The sequence below is a fragment of the Siphateles boraxobius genome, unplaced genomic scaffold (assembly GCF_051911475.1).
Source record: "Siphateles boraxobius isolate OS27281-9 unplaced genomic scaffold, OSU_SipBor_1 22, whole genome shotgun sequence".
NCBI lineage: Eukaryota > Metazoa > Chordata > Actinopteri > Cypriniformes > Leuciscidae > Siphateles > Siphateles boraxobius.
This window is the reverse complement of record NW_027508833.1, coordinates 6,894,487-6,917,605: the sequence shown is the minus strand read 5'-3', so window position 1 is coordinate 6,917,605 and position 23,119 is coordinate 6,894,487. Positions and strand designations below refer to the sequence as shown.

At 40.3% G+C, this 23,119-nt stretch overlaps 1 protein-coding gene across 1 annotated transcript in view; it reads left to right on the top strand.

Annotated features, from left to right (window-relative positions):
- The first annotated feature begins 393 nt into the window (after positions 1-393).
- Positions 394-23,119, top strand: part of ift43 (intraflagellar transport 43 homolog (Chlamydomonas)) — a 58,781-nt gene continuing 36,055 nt past the window's right edge. The window contains exons 1-2 of the mRNA XM_077238538.1: positions 394-467; positions 1,016-1,117. Coding sequence (XP_077094653.1) covers positions 423-467; positions 1,016-1,117 — 147 coding nt within the window. The 5' untranslated portion in view covers positions 394-422. The remainder of the gene's footprint in view (positions 468-1,015; positions 1,118-23,119) is intronic.

The following is a 23,119-nucleotide window of genomic DNA, read 5'->3' as shown; positions in this document are numbered from 1 at the left end:
TGTATGATAATACTTTAAAGAATATGGCACATGCCTAAAACATGGTAAAATGCATGGTAACAGTTTTACTGTTTATCAGTCTGATTTTATTTCATTTTGCTTATATTATTTTATTGTTTTGTTTTGTATACGTTTTTGACAATCGCATTAATCACTGGATGACAGTAATACGCAAGAAACAAAGAAAGAAAGAAAGATAGATCAAGAATGAAAGACAGATAGACAGAAAGAAAGAAAGAGCTTTTAATGCATGTTTTATTATTTTGAAAGTCAACTGGTACTTAGGCAATCTTTTGCATGAAAATAATTTCGGGTATGACTGATGGAATATAATTGGATATAATTATTTTGCCATTATATTCATAAAGTGACAGGATTCAGCGGTGACGTGACGTCACTTCCTGTACGCGGCTCCGTTAGAAATGGACGACAGTCTTCAGCTGGCAGACGGTGGATTAACTAAAAATGTGAGTTGAATTCATATTAAACTGTTTTTAGAGATTCGTGACCAGATAGACAGTTGTGCAGTCACGGAGTAGCTTGCAGAAAGGCTCACATTAGTGTTTCTTTGACGCCGCGTTTCAAACTGGAGGACATTAGTATTGTGTGGGCTAAACAACCGATACCCTGTCAATGAACTAGTTCCGCAGATCACTCAACTTTAATAAACACGACTAACATGATGTAGTCTTGTTTGTGTGTTTAAGGGAACGCGTACTTTGCGTTTGTTTCTCGTTCATCGCGTGCAAACAGAGTTGGCGCGTCCTGTTGCCATAGCAACAGTAATGGCGTCTGTGGACCACATGCCTCTCTCACGCTGAACACAAAATAAAACTAATAAAAAAATTAAAAATACAAAAAATATGTATGATTTAGGTTATTTAATTGATAATCGATTAAAGAAAGTAAATCAACACTGACCTAATAGCAGATTGTAATTTCTAATGTCTGTTAATGTTGGGATGGATTATTGCAGAAGGTGTTGATTGACAGGTGTGCTGCTCATGTTGAATAGGTGGCTCGGTCAGGCCGAAGAGCTCGTCAGGCTGCTGAGATGATGAACACTGAAGACTCCAGTCAGAGGAAATCATCTTCATCACTCAGTTCTGTCACAGAGGTCAGTCTGCATCAAAAGAACCACATTTTACTGAATTTATGAATATTAACCAAAGAGAAAAACTTTTCGTTGGGGAAGTCCTTATTCTGGACCTTTAGATTCACGACTAAAGGAAAAATGTCTAGTAACCATATCTACTCATAGTAAGTTACTGTAAGAAGTAAGACTTGATACGGTTTTGAGCACACTGTACAAATTCTCCCCCATTAAATCTTATTTTTTAATTTCTTGAATGAACCAGATCAGCATACATGTTTGTTCTATGGGGAGAAAAAAAAGCTCCAAAATTAAATCTGACAGGACACATGCATTTGGGTCATTCCTGGGATTCTGTGCCTTTTGTGTCCCCAGTAAAGATCATGGTCTTAGTGCAGTAAAATGTTGAACAATATACATTTTTTAACCTTTCTTAGTAATAAATAACATCATTTGAACTCTAAGCATATTTCAGTTTATTAAAGCATTTAATAGATTTTAAAGCATTTTGAACCACCACATATCACCATTTTTCCTCTGTCACCAGCCCCGCGAATCCCATTTTCATGATAAATACAACAGTTAGGCCTGGCTACTATACATGAATTTTTTCCCCATTTTTTTTTTACATTGTTTGGTATATCAGTAAAGATTCTCTCTAATGCATATATTCTTCTCAATTATTACATTTATTTTAGCAATTATAATCAAGCTTTTTAGCTTGTTTTTCAATTTATTGTCCACCCTGTTACTTTTGACTACTTTCCCTTTAAATGAAAGTTGGAAACATTTAAATGACATGAAGTTGTCAAAGTAATCAAATGTTAAATAACATTGGATAGTCTACATTGTAAAAAATAAATACAGATTAATGCTTACAATTAAAGTTACAAAACTTATTCAGTCAAGAGCAGCGAATGATTTTCTCTTTGTCTTTAGTTGTTTGATTAACATGGCAGACAGCAGCAGGAATATCAGGCTGCTGGACTTTAAGAGCTTTTGCATGGATCCAATGAACTGTTACACAACATGCGGTTCCTTTTCAACTATTTAGATTCCAAAACTGACTGTATTTTCCTGAATACTCGGCAAAATGGGCATTTATTTGACCGCTTAAGCGCAATAAGCCACGAAAAAGAAGTGATTTGTGTACTTATGAGCTGTTTGAGAGTGCCACACATAGATCAGTGGTTTGCGTGCTTGAGTAAAACCTGGAGGAATAATACAAATTATGCACAATTCAGTTTTTATCCCAGAATTAGGGCTGCTCAATTATGGAAAAAAATTATAATCACGATTATTTTGGTCAGTATTGAAATCACGAATATGTAACACGATTATTTCACATGACTTTGGGACGTGTTGCATTTATTAAAAGACACCTTTCAACAATTCTTAAAAAATCGAAATTTGAACATTTATTGTACTTTTTGAACTATTAAACAGACCTGCAAACTCACAAGTGGTGAAAAAGGTGACATGTTTACAAAGTAATTTGTTGTAGGGGGTCACCAGGGCGTTCTTTACCTTTATAAAGGACAATTTATTAAACCTTACTAAATATGTTTTATGACAAATTCTTACATTTGATCAAATTCAGTTTTAATAAAAAAGGGCTGTTATCAATCAAATTAATTTACACTGCAAAATTACAACTGTAAAAATATTATGCGAAATTTGCAAAATTACAACTGTAAAAATATTATGCGATTAATTTTTAAACAAATAATAAAATAAAAAAATAGAACAAAACCAGTCAATATTGCGTCTAAAATGTAAGTTACTACATATAAACACCGTTAAAACCGGTCACAGAGTCCACTTTTCCCCAAAAAGGTCTGTGTTCCGTGCCTGGGTCAACTTTGTTCGGACCAAGCGCGCTGACTTCAGCGCTGCTTCGATATCCAAGACTTCGGTCATTTGCAGCGCCCATTTTACTGAGAAGGACTACGCTGTTGGAGATCTCATGAGTTTTAAACCCCGAGTGAGACTGGTAGCGACTGCGCTGCCTTCGGTGTATGCTATGTGATCATAGTCAGCAACCTTGTGATGTTGCAATTTTAGAGTTTCGCATTATTCTCTTCCTGTTTTAAAAATGCAGTATCCACTGTTCGATCGCGCCCGCGCCTCTCTCTCACACACACACACACACACACGCACGCACGGTCTCACGCTCTCTACCTCTCTGACGCTGTTTGAACATAGATATTCATCGTAGCCTTTCGAAAACCCGGGACAGGTTGTTAAAAAGAAGAACAATCCCGGAAAAACTGGAACGGGTGGCAACACTATCGGAAAAACGGGACAAACCGCGCTGTTTATTTCACAAATACGGGACGATTCCGTATTTTAATGGTGCGTTCACACCGGACGCGAATAGAGTGTCTAGCGCGAGTGATTTCAATGTTAAGTCAATGCAAAGGTGGTTACGCGCGTAAAAAATTCCTGCGGTGCGAATGAGGCGTAGAGCGCGGCGCGGTAGACGCGAATTCGCCTCATTTGCGCGTCAAGTTCATGCGAATGGCGCGAATAGCGCGAATTGAGCGTCTGGCGCATTCCGCGCGAATGATTTATTTCGTGCTTTTTGTGCATTCACGCGTTTGCCGCGAATTCGCATCTGCCGCCCAAGTTGAAAAATCTGAACTTCTGCGTCAAATCCGCGCCGCGTTAACCAATCAGGCGTGTAAATTTCGCTTCAAACTTTTGTTTTTACGCGCGTCAGTTTCACTCTTGTCGCGCGAATTAACACAAAGTGGTCAACCGTCAAACTAGACGCGAATTTGACGCGCTATTCGCGTCCGGTGTGAACGCACAGTAAGGGAGGGTGGCAACCCTACCGTGTATTCTCCGTGTATATTCATGCACCGAACCGTGATGCCCGTACCGTTTCGGTTCAATACGAATACATGTATCGTTCCACCTCTAAGTTATGCCTATACTTACCAAGACTCCTGACCAACTCTCCACTGGTTCTCTTCACACCAGATATGTATGTTTCTTCGATATTAATTATTATTAATTTTCTGTTTGGCTCTTCATCTGTCTCACGCCCGGGAGGCTCAAAATGTATGGCTGTGGGCCATCGTAGGTTTTAGGGGGATTTTGGATTTCCTCAGACTCAAAACTCTCCATACTTGAATAGAACTTTTTTGGCACGTCTCCCTCTTCTGACGTCACAGGTCAGCTGTGTTTTAAAAGTATGATCTTGACAGAAATGGCTATAAAGCTTACTGTAGGGTAATTACAGTAATAATTTTAATGATAATTACATTTTCACTCAGACATCTAAACCTTATTTAATATATCTAAAAAAATTTTTTAACCTGACATACACACTTTAAACTATAAATTCAATGTAACATTTGCAATCATGATATTATAGGACAGCCTTAGTCGTGTTATGTTACTTAACTACCGTATATCATATATTATAAATAAAAAAAACTAAACATTTCTACCTCAGTATGTTTCTTCTTTGCTGTTAGGCTCTTTTGTTTTGATTTCTCCACTAATGTCTCTCTCACAAATAGACAGGCAGCACAGCTTCCAGAAACTATCCATTACAAATCTCTGTTTACACTGACTGTAAGTTAGGCCTATAAGATCAAAACTATCTCGTGTTTCGATCGGTCGGGCAAGTAAAACTCTCTTTCACTTGTAACTTAAAAATCCCCTTTTCCCGGACAAGCAGACAAGTTTTAATGTTGCTCCCTGTGTTCATTCTCAATTTGTTTCGTGATGTAAAGCGGAATAGATGATCAGGTCATGTGCGCTCGCGCTGCCGTTCGCTTGAACTGAGGCGCTACAGTGATCGAGCAGAAAGAGATCGCGACAGCTCGAGAGACGTCTATGGTCTCACTCCAGTCTATATTAAATTAGCCAATTGGTATTGTGAAGTTTATTTTGATTGCAGTTTATGACTGTATAGGCTGAGAGAGTTTATGGCTTCGGTAGGGGCGGATGTGCGCGTGCTCGAGTCATTCAGAAAACAAGACAAAATAAGAGTGTTCTTGCAAAACAGAACATGGCAAAATAATCGTTCTTACTCGATTGTACTATTTTGGAGATCGTTGGGAGCCAAAATCTAAATCGAAATTCGATTAATTGCACAGCCCTACCCAGAATCGATATTAATTCAAATTTAATTGCTTTATTTTTGTCCTTGCTCATAGATGAGGTTGACAGAAGCTCGCCACTTTTTTTCCAACAGAGGATGAAAAGTGTTTAGTGTCGTAATATCCCAAGTCTGCTCGTGGAAGAGATGTGAGACTGAAAGCACTGAAAAGCCTTAGAGAGAGATAAGACAATAGAGCTGCACGATTCATCTTTAAAAGACTGATCTGGATTCAAACACCCAAGCGATCTTTCAATTCGCCTGTCTATTAAACTTTTACAAAATCACATCGCAACATTCAAAGCTGTTTTGGCGCTGACCCGGAGAGACTTGTCATGAAACAGCTTCACAAACAGTCTTTTCAACCTCATAGTATCATTATTTCTGTGATACAATAGGTCAAATTATCATAGAAGTACTGGGATAAAAGTTTAAAGTTCACATATAAACACTGATGTCTACGGTAGCAGTCAAAATAGAGTAAATAAGCTTTTGATAGAAACTTGGCGCTTAAAAGAACGCATTTATCAATTACATTGTTTCAGCACTAGGTGACTGATAGAATAATGTATTTGTTGTTGAATCAATTATTCAAGGGAATGTAGTACTGTATGATGCTTCTGAAATAAAATTCAGAGATGTGATGAATTGTTTTATAAATATGACTAATCTTATATATCATGTACGGTCTGTATAAGTGTATGATTTATTTTTTCCCAATGGTCTAGTGTAAAAAGAAAAAAAAATGCAATACTTGTAGAATCGCAATTCTTAAAAATCGCAATACATATCGTATCGGCACCCAAGTATTGTGAATCGGGGAAATAGGTGTATCGTCCCAGCCTTAATAGATACACATCGAAATATCGTAGGCAATTAAGCCATCATGCAGTGCAAAGCCTGTTCTAAATGCGAGTATAACAGTATAAATGTCCTGAGCGCTGGTTCTATTTTAAGGAGTTTCCCTCAGTGAACTCTCTCTCTTACACATGAACTAAAGATTGTTTGAGACATATTTCTCTGCTGTTACTGCAGGGCATCGGCATCTGAGGCATGCCATCTTTGGTCGCTCTTGGTTTGTCCCCAAGAGTGCTGAGAGACGTACATGAATTCTGCTTGCAATTCCAGCTATGTTTCTTTTTTTTTCCTGTAAACTTTCCAAATTAGGCTGCGTTTTCCGATGTAAACCAGGATTCTTGTGGTACCCTGTGACCTCACATCTACATGAAATACATTTTTCTGCCATGAGTGACAGGCCTGTTATCCTCATGTCTTGATAGTCAGTGTTTAATTTTGTTTCTTTGCAAATGTATGTTTTACTTGTATGAAGCAGACACATCTGATCATTCAGCGTTGAGATCTGTGTTCTTTTTACTGAATGTGCAACGTTGATCCTCATGCTAAATACTGGGGCTGATTTTATTTTATATTCACTCTTGACTCACTTATCATGATTTGAAGCTATTTGTCTGAATTATTTTGTCATGGTTCTAAGAAACAGAATGCTTTCTTAAACGTGATATATGTAGAATTCAGAAACCCGTGTTACTAGCGACACTGGCGGCCTTTAAGTGAATTAAATAAAGATGAATCCTTACTAAAGTTACAAAAGTTATTCAGTGAAGAGCAGTGAGTGATTTCTTTGTCTTTTATGGTTTGATTAACATTAAAAACAAAGATAGCAGCACGAATATTCATACAGAACGCGTTTTTCCATTCCACTGGGCTACTTTTCCCTTGTTTTTCAATGTAAACACACACTAAACAGACGTCTTTAACCGTTGCGCTTGCATCTCGTGTCTTGCTAAAAAAATGCTAGCGTTGGCTGGCAACTTAAAAATAAAAGGATTGGGGGGGAAATAGTTAGTTATATAACTTAGTTATATAATAATTAGTTAGGAAGAAGTAGTTGTTTTCTCACAAATGTAAATATCTACAACAGAACTACAGTCAACTTTCAAAATAATGTTGTACAATATATGCAACTTAAAAGGTTTAATTATAGCAATAATTTAGAATTTTTAACTTGCATTCATGCATTTATTTAAGTTCAGTTAATAGATCCCCTGAAAATCTTTTGATGATCTATTTTTATTGCAAGTCCGTTTTTGTTGTTTGTTTTTGTTGTTTGTTCTTTATTCCACTGTAGATACACTGAATTGAACAGCTCATATCTTCAGTACAGGAGACTTTTATGTGATTTTATTCAGGTGAATTGATGGCACTTGATGGCACTTCTCTCTGCTGACCCATTTTCCATGAATTGCATGAAAGATATGTAGCGTCTCATTTGAGGTGGAATGCAGAGCGACCCCCCCCCCTCCCCCATTATGACATCAGGATTTACAAATGACCCTGCTAAAGGAACCCAGGAACGGAAGTTTATTTGCTCTGCTGTGTTTTTTATGCCGAAAGTAACTGAATTCCTGCAGGGCTCTGGCTTATTTGCAGACCCAATTTGGTAATGAGAAATGCGTCTTTTTTCAAATGCCCTTGTTGTGCCCCGAGGAATTCTGTCATTTTAAAGCTGGACTGTTATTCAGCTGCTCATAGAACCGCTGTCGTAGCCCAAACAACTATTTCAGAATGAAAGAATAAAGTGAGATGTTTTTTTCTGCTGTGAAGCTATTTTGGGCCATGCCCGGTCAGAGCGGTTCCCACACTTACACCCCTCAAACCCCTTCAACGATCTCTGACTGTCCTACACTTGTTTATTTCATTGCTATTTCATAACATTATAACCCAGCTCTTTATATAAAGTTGACTAAGGTTTGGATTAAGTAAGATTTTTAATGTTTTTGAAATAAGTCTCTTCTTTTCACTAAGGCTGCATTTACTACAGCCAAAACTGTGAAATTGTTAAATAGCATTAGCCTACATGATTTCCATTACACGAGAGTAGGTGTTAAAACTTCATGCTGATTTGTACTCCGCTTTCGCCAAGATAATCACCAACTAAGACGTAGCTTTACAGTAACCTATGCTTCTCCATTCATTTACGCTTCTTTCCATCTGGTGACGTGAATCTCCTTCTGTCTGGTGTTAATAGCTGCAGTGTATTGCGCGTCAGCACACACAACGGCTGCAACCACAGTGCGGTCCCCCCATAACAACCTCTGGATTGAGCGGAGTAGGGAACATCTCTAGGGTCTTCAAGTGGGCACCTTCCGTCCTCAGTGTTTCGTCGACTAGTCCACGACACCTCAAGATGGCTCGACAGTGACTGGCGTCCCAGAGTCACCCCCCTCCGTCCCCCACTCAACTCAGCCCAGCTTACTGACCTCTACTTCCCTCTTGCTGCTGAGACCTAACCACAATCTCACAATCTCTCCGCAACCCAACCATACGCGCCAACCTGTTTGACTAAGGCTGTCGAGCCCCACTGGTGCGTTAATATGCAGTTTCAGTGGCAATGGTTCTGTATGACATACCACCTACCACAAAACACAATATCTGCCCAACCACCCATCATTCACGCAATATACACAGGAACGTAATGACTGTAAATACTATACAACCTATACAAATAAACCAACAGTTGCTGCTGAGACCTAACTACAATCTCACAATCTCTCCGCAACCCAACCATACGCGCCAACCCGTTTGACTAAAGCTGTCGAGCCCCACTGGTGCGTTAATATGCAGTTTCAGTGGCAACAGTTCCGTATGGCATACAAGCTCCCGCAAAACACAATATCTGCCCAACCACCCGTCATTCACGCAATATACATAGGAACGTAATGACTGTAAATACTATACAACCTATACAAATAAACCAACAGACTCTTCAAGTTTTCAAGAAATCTACGAAACCGTAGCATGGCGGACTGTACACAGCCAGCTAGAATCTTTCCGTCTCAACCACAGCCAGTTGCTGCTCCTTTCTGCTGCTTCAGATAAGTTCTTTACTGTGTGACGCAACTCTTGGCCACTGAATCCGACGTCTCTGAGGAACCGGGTTGTAGAGTGTGCCACAAAACCTCCACAACCCACTTCCACTGGATAAACCTGGACTCTCCATCCTCGATGTTCTGCTTCAGTGGCCAGATGAGCATACCGCAGTTTCTTCCTCTCATATGCCTCATCTACCGCATCCTCCCATGGCACTGTTAACTCTATCAGTTGAACAATGCGTGCTGATCCAGACCACAAATCTGGTCGTAGGTTAGTGGTGGCAATCTCAGGTGGAAAAATAAGCCATTGATCAAGATCAGCCAGCATCTTCCAGTCCCTAGCAGGCTTCCAGTTGTCCTGGGCGAGAATAGGTGTTAGCACCTTTTCTTGGTGGTTGCTCGCCTGGGCGGAGGAATATTGTCTTCTGCGTGTAATGTTTTGCTAGAACAGGCGGCAACTTATTGGTCATACTACACTTGCCTTCCAATGCTAAAGCCAAACATCGCAATACTTGGTCATGGCACCAGTCAAAATGTGCCTTAATGTGGCAGGTGATGAACACAAAGGACAGGAGGGATCTTCTCCTACCCAGAGGTATAGGTTCTGCGGTGATGGGAGAACATCATATGTTGACCTAATAAGGAAACTGATCCTATTCTCTTCCATTGACCAAAAGTCTTGCAAGCCCATTTTGCATTGTTCCACACTCTCCCATGTCATCCACTCTCCCTGCTTGGCCTGGGAAATGGCCTTTATACATCTCATCCTCTCCTCCTGCTTTCGCACCTCGTTGACTACCAGCTTCCTCCTTTGAGCTGGACCTGCCTTGTGCCATTTAGGAGGAGCTAAACTCAGCCCAAAACCCCCTCTTCCATGCTGTACCTGTCCCACGATATCCCCAATTTGAAGGTCAGCCTTTGCCTCTACTACAGATTTCTTTGCTGACCACTTTCTACCAGTTTTTACCACAGGGGCTGCCTCCCTTACACATTTGTCGCGTGACTCTGCTAAAGTCATTTCCAGTCTGACCTTGGCACACTTAAACTCCTCGGTTAAAGCAGAGACTGGCAGCTGCAATACTCCTTTACTATAAAGTCCCACTCTGCTGAGGCAGCGTGGAACTCCCAGGGATTAAAGTTCTCCGTCGCTACGACGGATTTCCGTTAATTGCAGCGAGTCTATGACGGATTTCCGTTAATTGCAGCGAGTCTATGACGGATTTCCGTCAATTGCAGGGTTCCCGTCTGTCCTTAATGTCTTAAATTCACTTTTCATAATGTTAAGGCCGTAAATAGGCTTTCATTTCTCAAATAGTGTGATAAATGTCTTACTTTTAGTTTGAATAGGTCTTAAATTAAGGAAAGACGAATTGTATTCACCCTGCTGAGGGGGATGTGATAAAGCCTGGATCGGAGCGAAAGCACGTTCCTCTCTCCACTCTAACATTCTGTAATCACTTCGCTTATGGTCCAGTCCGGGTTTTCAATTCCCGCTCACGGAAAAACTGCTCCGTGTTCACTCAATTAATCTTAGTTTTGGAGAAGTGCACATCAGGCTACAGCTGGTTTGCTGCGGTCCGAATCCGAGCGAGTTTGTTCCCTGCGCCCCCCGCAGCGTTGGTCTGGTTTCACGTTCAACTTAATTCTATCGAACCCTGGTGCGTTTGCGTGCATATTACGTCAACGCAAACGTGCACGGCCCATGATAGAAAACAGAACGCGGGTCAATATTGACCTGAATATAAATATAAACCTCGGACTTGCGTCCTTGATAGTTCGGACTTGGCAAGTTCGACTCGGGAGAACGAACTCCCGAGGACGCGAGTCCGGTTATTCTGCAAACGGATCCGCGGCGATCTTGGTTTCGTCACTCAGCTCGCTCTGGCTACTCCGGTTATCTCTTTATGTATATTTTAGGCAACAATAAAATGTAATATGGTATAAAATACAACTCTGCCTCTTTTCATCAACAATAAAACGAAATATATACAAAACACCTCTTTTCATTTATAAATGAACATATTATCATAAACATATTAGGCCTATATGGCCACACAAATGTGGTTCAGACAACGCACATTGATTATCTTCACTCCATATATTTATAACAACACGCAATATAAAACACAACCCTGCTTCTTTTTGTTTTCATTTTAAAAATATGAAACATTATTGATCATTAAAACTGACAAACTTAACAAACAGAGACAGGGTTGTATCATTTTATTTTATTATGCATGTACACATACAAGAGAATGCATAGTAAAATATATAAAGAATATTTTATATATTTTAGAATATATAACATTACACAACCCTGTTGCTTTTTGTTAAATGTCAGTTTTAATTATCAATAATATCCATAAAAGTATAAGTAGCCTAATATGTAGGCTATAAGAAGCTATACAATGAGAAATAAAGCAAACAATTCAGTCAAACATTAGTCAGCTCTCTAATAGGCTACACAGTTAAAGTTAAATAGCCTAAATATATAAAGTTATGAAACTTCACTTTGCCCTCAGCCAAAACGATTTGCCATTAAACAAACTATATATTTATATAATTTAGCATTGTTTGGTCTTATAAGATAAATAAAAACATGCACTGAAAAGTTATGTAGATGGTTGATTATTTGTCAAGCTAAGTAATTTTTTTTTCATAGATTAAAATAGCTTTTAAAATAAGCAAACTTGCAATATTAAAGCGGTTTAAAACATCTCCCCTTAAAACGATATTGGTCTCGACTATTTAAATAAAGTTAAAGGAATATGACTTGGCCTGAAAAAAAATTTCAGTCAGAAGAATTTTTTTCACTTTAATCCCTGAACTCCCAACCATTTCCTGATGTATGAACTTATTAACGCTTCCAGCTTATCCACTGTTGTCAAAGAAACCTCGTACACAGTTAGTGGCCACAGCAACCTTGGCAGTAGACCAAACTGAAAGCACTAGAGTTTCAGTTTGCCTGGTAGAGCACAGCTGTTTATGCTCTTCAACCCTTCCACTGCTTGTCGTCTAACTTCTCCCACTCGAACTGTGTCCTTTAGATCCCCACCGTACCATCTCCCTAGACTCTTCACTGGCTTCTGAGAAACTGTTGGTATTGTACACCATTAATGAAGAATGTTTTATCTACTACAGGGCTATTCAATTAATTTGGAATGGGGGCCAGTTCATGAAACTGAGGCAAAATAAGGGGCCGGAGAATATGAGTAATTATGGTAACAAATAATGAAATTACAACAACATATTGAAGGAATCAATATATTCTATTTTGTAAATGCAGAACAACATATGCACATTGTGATGCACTAAGACACTAAGACTTTAGTTGAGCCATATTAGTTGTTTTGAATTTCATTAATTTAACTTACAAACAACTTAAATTCCAATTGCGCCAACAAAAATAAAACCAAAGTGCATAGTATGGTACAGAATAGAATTATAACAACATAACAATTAAAACAACATCAAGGCAAAACATGTCAAACTGCATTCAACAATAATACCACATCAAGATAAACATTAAGTGCATAATGTGGTGTGAATAACTGTTAACTCATACTGTTCAAAATAGTTTGCCAACATTTGCCATCTAATGAGAGATATGGCATTTTTTTGACTTGGCAAGAGCAGTGAAGTCAGGTGTATATGTTGTCAGGGCAATGCGCAAGCAGTGTTGCAGATGCTGGTCAGTGAGGGATATGCGATTGTGAGTTTTAATGGCCTTCATGTGTGAGAATGATGACTCACAAGTGTACGTTGAGCCAAACATTGTCAGAAGAAAAAGTGCAAGACCCCTTGAATGTGGAAATTTCTCTTGGCTGACTTCATGGGTACAGAATTTCTCAAAACCTACCTGCAGCAATGACTGTCGCAAGTCATCTGACGACTGAATGTCAATGAGTTCCAGTTGTAAAGACCCCTCATCCAATGACAATACAAGCTCCTTCCCTCTCAATGCAAAATCTCCCTCAACATTCACACAGAAAGGGTCCTTCACAAATCTCATCACTTCACTGGAGATGCTGAAATCCTCAAACCTAGTGGAAAAGTTGTTTTTCAATGAGTCAATAAACCCTGACATCACCTCGGTAATTAGCAGGCCAGATTTCCTTTAATGTGGGAAAGTGGAGCATCTTGCCAGGACAAAGATCAACAGAGAAGAGTGAGAGCTTTCTTTGAAAAGCATGAAGTTTCTCCACAAGTTCTGCGACTGTTTTATCTCTGCCCTGCAACTCCATGTTGAGTTGGTTCAAATGTTGGAAAACGTCACTCAAAAAGCAAACAGCGGCATTAAACTCATAATTTTCCATCAGAGACAGAAACTTGCCAGCTTTTTTTCAATTTCGAAGACCGGAGAAACACCAGAATCTCTTCTCTTAGTTCACAAAAACGTTTCAAAGCGTTTCCTTTGCTAAGCCATCTAATGTCATTGTGAATGAGCAAATCTTTATATTCAGCAGACATGTCAGTCACAGCTTGCGGAAAAGGCGGTGCTGTAAACTGGAGGTACAACGGATGAAGTTTATAATTGCCATGACAGAGTGCATGGTCTCTTTTAACTCACCACTGAGCTTGGCACACAGGAGGCTTTGGTGGATGAGGCAATGCAGAGATCTCACCTGCGGAGCCGTAGCTGCCATCCTCCCGGCGAGCCCCTGATCCCTGCCCGCCATCGAGGGCGCACCATCCGTCACCAACATGTTGATGCGTGCCAAATCCAAGTTGTTCTCCTCAAAGAATGAAGCAATTTTGGTGAAGAGAAATTCACCGGTAGTGTGCCCCTCCATGGGAATTAGTCCAAGCAGATCCTCACGAAAACATTCCCCATCAAAAAATCGCACATACAGGCACAGCTGTGCAATATCACTGTTATCAGTCGACTCATCCACGGCCAAAGACATCACCTCAGCCTTCCTCAGCTTGTCCAAAAGCGTCTCAAAAACATCCGATGCAAGAGACTCGACTCTCCTCATATTTGACGTGTCAGAAATTGCTTGATCGAATCAGTAATGTTTTTTCGGGTTTTCTCATCGGTTACCATCTCCTCAATGGATGCCAGCATACACTCCTTCACTGTCTCTGAGTCTGTAAACGGCTTTTTCTTTTTGCCTAATATCCATGCCACTCGTAACGATGCCGCAGTTGCTCTCTCTCTTGATCCGTACAGGCCCGAAACAAAATGCGACGTCTTTGCTCATAACAAGATATAAGCCCTGTTAACTTTTGCCTCCGAGCAGCAGAGCCCGGTGGGAAAGTATCATCAAAGTTAGAATGCTTTGTCTTGAAATGCCTACTCAAATTATACTCCTTGCACAGGGCCAGGCACTCATTGCAGATTAAGCACACAGGATTCACATCAACGGCAATAAACGTGTATTTCTCTGTCCATTCATTGTTGAACTGCCTGTTCTCTAAGTCAACTTTTCTTTTTTTTAAGGTAGTGAGAGACATTTCAAACTTCGTGTTTATATAGAAATTTATATCGAAAATACTGAGTGCTTGTCTTGAAAGAATGTCAGAGCGTTTAGAGCGCGCCACGAATGGGCGATTTTTATTGGTCATGTATAACTGTTTAGCCACCATGGCTTAAAGGGGTGCATACCGCCTCTTACTGCATGAAAGAATTTACAATTAACTATAGTCATGCGCTGTATGAGACTACCCATATGTAATAACTACACTCAGTGGCGTAATTTTGTTTTAAAAAGTGGGTAAAGTGTTACCGATTAGTTATACAATGATTCAGACGTCTCGTGAGTTCAGTGTTGGAAAGATCAGTTGTTTTAACCATTAATTAAAACGAATCGGTTCAAATGAGTCATTAGTTCGCGAATTGGAGTGTCATTATCGGACGTGTGCGCGTTGTGTGATTATCCCGGTGGTTAGGACATGCCACAAGATTTGTGTCATCACAGAAAACATTCCATCACTGGATAGTTTTTTCGTTTATTTAAAGTGTGGTTTATATGTCAGCTGAATGTGTGGAACGCTTTTCAGAGAAGGTAAGGCAACCGGCGTATTTTAGCACAATTCCCACCCAGCGGTAATTCAGGAAAAAAGAAATCTCCGAATGCTCCACATGAAACTTCCGACCTTGCCATCGTGTCGATTTATTTTGATGAATATGTGCGAGGGAGAGAGAGCAAGACAGTGCTTAGTTTTGAGACGGTGAAGCCTATACTTTCGCCTGGCTCCGAGGAGTGCGCGCGCGCGACCGTGGCTTTCTCGTTCAGTTCATGCGCCCTGTCACAAGTGCAGCAGTGCATCTACATGACAACAACGATGTGTGAACGCCCGTGGCTGCCTCGTTTTTTAGCATTGCTGGAGGACAACAGGCTATACAAATACGGTGCTGTACAAAAACATAAATTATAGTTCGCCTCAAAGTTTTTTATTTGTGTTTTTATTTAATTTGTATTATTTCTTCCCCAAGCTCATAAAATAAATTTGGGTTGCGAATAAATTGACGGTCGGTCGGAAACCGTAACCAAACAAAAAAAAAATTTATACCCGATTGTTTATCAGTGGTTGAATATCAGGCAGGGACACGTTTGTGTGCATTTTGTTTTGTAATTTCACCGGAACGAATTGAGAGTCTCCAAAACGGATTGAAGCGCGCGTCCGAGTGAAGACACAAGAGACCACTGTATCCGCGCCACTGATGATAGCAGCGGCAACAAGTAGCCTACTTTGATCACTTGATTTAAAAAACACATTTCAGCGCTAGATCGCCGCTTATTTAACAAACGAACGAAATGAATGCTCTGCTTGTTAACTGGAGATTGTTTATTTATTTGTATTGGTACATTCATGCCGCAAGATGTTTCAAAAGTGACGGGGACAATATCGACCTTCGCCAAAAATTTCCCACCCGCAAATTACGGCTAAAGGGCCGGTACAAAATCCCTCAGGGGCCGGACCCGGCCCTCGGGCCGCCAATTGAATAGCCCGGATCTACTACCTTGCCTTTAATTATTGAGATGCTCCTTGATTTAGAGGGCTTAAATTGCATTCGTGCACATTCAATATTATCTGTTAACTTCCCCAATAACCGATTAGTGCAGGCTACCGTTGTAGTCATGGTTGTTATGTCATCCATGTATGTTCTGATTGGTGGTAGTCGCATCCCAGAAGCCAAGCGCTCTCCTCCTACTACCCATTTTGATGCCCTAATGATTACTTCCATTGCCATGGTAAAAGCCAGTGGAGAAATTGTGCATCCTGCCATTATTCCAACCTCTAAGCATTGCAATGTAGTGCTGAATTCTGGAGTTGAGAAACTAAATTGCAAATCTCCAAAATAGGCTTTCACTAAATTTGTTATCGACATCGGTACCCTGAAAAAATCAAATGATGCCCAAAGAAGCTCATGTGGCACTGAACCATATGCATTAGCCAAATTCAGGAATGTCACGTGGAGCTCCTTCCTCTCCTTTTTAGCTGATTGAATTCGTTGCCAGATAACATTGATGTGTTCTAAGCATCCTGAGAATCCTGGAATGCCCGCTTTTTGAACTGAAGTGTCAATGAAGCCATTCTTTAATAGGCAGGTTGACAATCTCTGAGCAATAATGCTGAAGAAAATCTTGCCTTTGACGTTTAACAGTGAAATAGGGCGAAACTGACTGATGCTTGTAGCATCTTTTTCTTTGGGTATAAAGACTCCCCCTGCTCGGTGCCATGCTCTAGGTACAACCTGCTTTTCCCAAGCCACTTTTATCAATTTCCACAGAATTCGTAGAACTACTGAAGCACTCTTGTACACTCTGTACGGAACTTCATTAGGCCCTGGAGATGATGAAGCCCTTGCCTTTCTCACAACCTGCTCTATCTCTTTCCACTTAGGTGCACAGACCTCCGTTTGGTATTCTGGTGGATTGACACGTGGGATGTCTGACGGAATTGACATAGGCTCATGCCTTTTTGCATCTGTATGCGTTTCCTCCAAATATCTCTCTAGCTCAACCCTAGATGCTTTTAAAGTGCCATTCTTCTCACTGGTGAATAACTTCTTTACGAATTTGAATGGATCTTTATAGAAATTAGCCCTCGCACGCTCCTTCTTTTTGTAGCGTTTCCATAGGCGCTCAGCTCTGCGTAATGTTGCAAGCTTATCTTTTATGGCCCTTTGTAAGAGATTGAGTCCCTCCTTCTGACTTTGTTCCACTCTTTTCTATTGCTTCCTCAGCTGTCTCCTTTCTCTAACTAACCCTTAAATTTTCTGCTGCCGTCTAAACAATCCAGGAGTAAATTGTACTTTTCCTTCCTTTTTTCCACACCAAACCTCTCACTTCCATATGCGTAAATGATGTCCCCAAATTTAACCAGCCTCTTTTCAACTGTACCAGTTAGTCTTTCCAATGCAAAGCATAGATCTGTGTTTACCGTGTCCCATGCAGTTTTCTCACAAGCTCTTGGCCATCTAACTCCAGGCCTATGCCCGTTGAGGTTCTTTTCTCTCTTATGCTGGTTAGTCTGACCGGGTTCACAAGAATCAATGTGTTCATCACTAACTGTGCAAACCCTTCTCTCCTCTATGACAGGGGTGCTGATATCCTGCGAACTGTGGTTTGCTTCCTGTCGCTGGATTTCATTCGACTGACTTGACTGACTTCGTAAGAAGTACTGATCAATGCGAGGCCCTTGTCCCTTCTCCCTCAAGCATTTCATTTTCCCTTGATGAATCTTCAAACCCCTGACCGTTGTCGCCTTGCTTCAGCCACAGACACAAGCTTGGAGTTCAATGGCTTTGCTAACGGCAGAACCTGAACTAGTCTTTTGTGAAGTACTCTCCATACTCATATCCGTTTCATTCCAATGTCGTTAACCATGTTGTCCACCATTGTCATTACTCTAGGGGTATTTTCCTCTTTAATTTTTTAGAAGCCTTGGGCGGGTGTCTCCAGCATCCTGTAAACACAGAGCTGGATACTGCCGACAAGGTTAACTAACCCTTACCAGCCCCATTGGGGTCTCTTTCCTCCTGTCAGCTGTCTCTCCAGGCTGTCACAAGGTCTTTCCCTTGTTGCCAGCAGCATTATTCACCGCAGTCACTGGAGGTATCCAGATCTTCATGATTTCCATTACACGAGAGTACGTGTTAAAACTTCATGCTGATTTGTACTCGGCTTTCGCCAAGATAATCACCAACTAAGACGTAGCTTTACAGTAACCTATGCTTCTCCATCCATTTACTTTTCTTTCCATCTGGTGACGTGAATCTCCTTCTGTCTGGTGTTAATAGCTGCAGTGTATTGCGCGTCAGCACACACAACGGCTGCAACCACAGTGCGGTCCCCCCATAACAACCCTCTGGATTGAGCGGAGTAGGGAACATCTCTAGGGTCTTCAAGTGGGCACCTTCCGTCCTCAGTGTTTCGTCCACTAGCCCACGACACTTCAAGAGGGCTCGACAGTGACTCTGCCGTCCCAGAATCACCCCCCTCCGTCCCCCACTCAACTCAGCCCAGCTTACTGACCTCTACTTCCCTCTTGCTGCTGAGACCTAACCACAATCTCACAATCTCTCCGCAACCCAACCATACGCGCCAACCCGTTTGACTAAGGCTGTCGAGCCCCACTGGTGCGTTAATATGCAGTTTCAGTGGCAACGGTTCCGTATGGCATACCACCTACCACAAAACACAGTATCTGCCCAACCACCCATCATTCACGCAATATACACAGGAACGTAATGACTGTAAATACTATACAACCTATACAAATAAACCAACAGTTGCTGCTGAGACCTAACCACAATCTCACAATCTCTCCGCAACCCAACCATACGCGCCAACCCGTTTGACTAAGGCTGTCGAGCCCCACTGGTGCGTTAATATGCAGTTTCAGTGGCAACGGTTCCGTATGGCATACCACCTACCGCAAAACACAATATCTGCCCAACCACCCGTCATTCACGCAATATACACAGGAATGTAATGACTGTAAATACTATACAACCTATACAAATAAACGAACAGACTCTTCAAGTTTTCAAGAAATCTACGAAACCGTAGCATGGCGGCCTGTACACAGCCAGCTAGAATCTTTCCGTCTCAACCACAGCCAGTTGCTGCTCCTTTCTGCTGCTTCAGATAAGTTCAATTAAAAATGAAAAAAAAAAAGTGTTTTCAAATTCTAATATTCTAACATGGTAGGGTAAGATTTAATAAAAAATCCTTGTTTCACAGGAGTTTAAAATAAGGAAACACAAAGGCCAAATTCCCTTAATCATCCATCACAATGCGTTAAACCAAAGAATATAGTTCTGATGTGCAGCAAAAGATTGTTGAGCTTCACAGAATAGAAAGAGTTGTAAGAAAATTGCTAAATGTTCATCAGCAATCAGCTGCAGGTTTGAGGTTCAAGTTTTCCCTGGTGTCTGCCCGCGCAATATGCTAATGTTTCGTCTTGACGTCACAACGAAAAGGCTTATTACTTGTTTGAAAAACTATTCATTTAATTGACTCAGAGTCGACTCTTACTTTTGAAAGACAATAACTTTATATACGGTGCACTTTCAGATTTAACACTTTTGCAGGATGTTTTCATTCACTATGTTACATACATGAAAGGTCATTTTCAAAAAGCCATAATAGGGGCCCTTTAATGTACGGCAAGGAGGAAAGTTTGAGTGGCCAAAGACTCTCCGAGTTTTGGGGTCAAAAAGCCTTAAAGAAAAAAAATCAAACAACCCCTACATCCCCACATGTTTGGTAGGATTTCAAGAAAAATCCTCCTCGCTCCTCCAAAAAAAAAAAAAAAAAAAATCCAGCATATTCAGTTGTCAGACACGACTGGATCTTCAAATGGGATGATGGTCAGATGAAACTAAAAAAAGAGCTTTTTGGCAGCATACCCACCAGATGTATTTGGTGCTAACATGGATAAAAATTACCCCATGCTACACCCCAAAAGTATTTTTCTGCTGGAGGTCCTGGACATCTTGTTCAGATACATGGCATCATGATTCAAGCAAATACCAACAGATAAAAAATCAAAACCTGACGCCTTCTGCTTGAAATCTTATAATGGTAGTATCTTATAGTGGTTGGATCTTCAATCAGGACAACGATCCAAAACAAAAATCAAAATCAACACAAAAATGTGTTACAGAGCACAAAATTAAGCTTCTGCCATGACCGTCCCAGTTCCCTGACCTGATGAGTGGAGTGAACTGAAGAGAAGAAGTAACAACATGGATCTGGGAATCTGAAGGATCTGGAGAGATTCTGTATGGAGGGATGGTCTCTGATCTCTTGCCCGGTGTTCTCCAAACTCATCAGGCATTATAGGAGAAAACTCAGAGCTGTTATCTTGGCAAAAGGAGATTATAATTAATAAAATATTTAATAAAAGGGTGCCAATAATTGTGGCCAATGTGTTTTGGAGAAAAACATTTATTTAATAACGTGACCCCGCCCCAAACCCCCCCCCCCCCCCCCCCAACCCCCCCCCCCCACACTTTCAAATAATTTACTTCAATAAAAGGTTGGGGTTTTACAAATTGTTTTTAATAAAATATTAAAAGGATAAACACTGCAGATTTATTTTTACAGCCATCTTTGATCATATTTACCAGGGGTGCCAATAATTCTGAGCACAACTGTATATATATTGTGCCTATGAATTAAATGTATTAATTATTTGTTTTATATATTTGCTTATTATTTGTTTACTTATTTGTTTTGTATATTTACTATTAGTAATTATTCACAAATTTTTTGTTTTGTATATTTTCTTAATTTGCTCTAAATAAGTTGTAGCAGATTCTCCTTCACTACTGTTCAAAAGCATCCCAGAATGCACCTGATGAATGTCCTGATCTAGACAAAGAACAATCTCAATTATAAGAGTTTTTTCCCCGACATTTTCATCACTACATCATTCCCAGACCTTCATTTGTGTTATTTCACAGTTTATATCACTGCACTGTTACTCTAACATATGGAAAATAGTCATGATAAAAAATCAGAAGATGTGATTAGTGTTGTACACCTGTCTTCTGTTTACCTTATAGCTGCCGTTTCAAAAAAACATTTAAAGAGGACCTATTATGCCCTTTTACAGAGTCTTGATGTTGTTTTTGGCCTCTATTAGAACAGGTTTTCCTGCTTGTTTGTTGATTATTTTCCCCATATTCTCTATTGTTGCTCTGATTGGTCGGCTGGAGCAGTGTGATGTGATTGACCGAGCACTTCGAGCGTGTTTGGGAAATGTCCCGCTCTTACCAAAACCGCCAGTTTAACACACTACTAACTAACTCAACCAGGCCCCGCCCTTTTATTCTGTGTATTAATTATTGAAATGAGAAATATTGGGTCGGTTCCTTCCCGGAAGAAACTCAAGACTACAATGGAGGCGTTTCAGGGAGTTCAGAAACACTGACACTGATATAGAGAATAACTCCCTTTGCAGAGCTTTTTCATTTTCAAACAGCAACATCACACACTAAACAAAGATGAACATGGACAAAAAAATAACAGGTGCTCTTTAATACTAGTATTAGCAAACTATGATGTTGGCTACATGTGCGTACCTGAAATTCTTAGTATAAGTATCTTTGTAATATCAAGTCAAGTCAAGTCATCCTCATTTATATGTCGCTTTTAACAATGTAGATTGTTTCAAAGCAGCTTTACAGAGATAAAGATATAATTTAAGGTAACAGAGATTGGTTTGGTTTTATAGTGGCTCTTGAAAAATGTTTTTTTCCAGCTAAAGTTAGTTTTGATTGATTCACTTCCGTCTAAATGATCATTTGTTATTAAATTAGGGGCCGCTAAGACGACACCGTTCTCTCTAAACAGACTTTAAACGTGAACCTGTGATAGACGCTGATGGCGTTCACATGCGCATTAAGAATTGATTCTATAGTTATGTGCGTTTGAATATATGTGCGCAGGTTTGTAATTCCTTACAAACCATGCCTAAACAAACTACTTGTCTATAAATTTTAATGCAGAATTTTTATTTTATCTTATCACTTTGGGTAGGTACGCGAACCGAAAAATTCCACAACGCTTTATCTGTAGAGTGGTATAGGGATCCTCCATAGGGAGAGGCTAGTCGGCACTTCAGCACTGCATTGTCATCAGGGCCAGGCGAAAGTCCTTCGTCAGATCTGGAAACGGCCTGGATCCAGCAGGCTGCGGGAAAACCTCGGGATAAACAAAGACACTAAAATTAGCGTAGGTGCCATTCTTCTTATGATGTAACGAGTACATCAGGATTTGAGGGAAGTGTTCCCAGTTCCGGCTGACCTAATCTAAGCAGCCTAATATTGAATTATAGAAGTCTATAGAGTGTTATGTGAATGCTAGGTCAAAGAGATGTGTTTTTAGTCTAGCTTTGAACTGACAGACTGTGTCTGTGTCTGTTAGGAAGATTGTTCCAAAGTTTTGGTGCTAAATAGGAAAAGGATCTACCGCCAGCAGTCGATTTATATATTCTAAGTATTATCAACTGGCCGGAGTTTTGAGATCGCAATAGACGTGAAGGACTATAATGCGTTAAGAGCTCGCTCAAGTACTGGGGAGCTAAACCATTTAGTGCTTTGTAAGTAATCAGCAATATTTTAAAATTTATACGATGTTTAATAGGGAGCCAATGCAGTGTTGACAGAACCGGGCTAATATGGTCGTACTTCCTGGTTCTGGTAAGAACTCTAGCGGCTGCGTTTTGAACTAGCTGTAGTTTGTTTATTAAGCGTGCAGGGCAACCACCCAGTAGAGCATTATCATAATCTAGCCTTGATGTCATGAACGCATGAACTAGTTGTTCCGCATTTGTCAATGAGAGCATATGACGTAATTTAGATATATTTTTAAGATGGAAAAATGCGGTTTTACAGACACTAGACACGTGACTTTCAAATGAAAGATTGGTATCAAAGAGCACACCCAGGTTCCTAACTGACGCCGAAGACTTAACAGAGCAGCCATCAAGTGTTAGACGGTATTCTAGGTTATTACTTGTGGAAGTTTTTTTGTCCAATAAATAGAATCTCTGTTT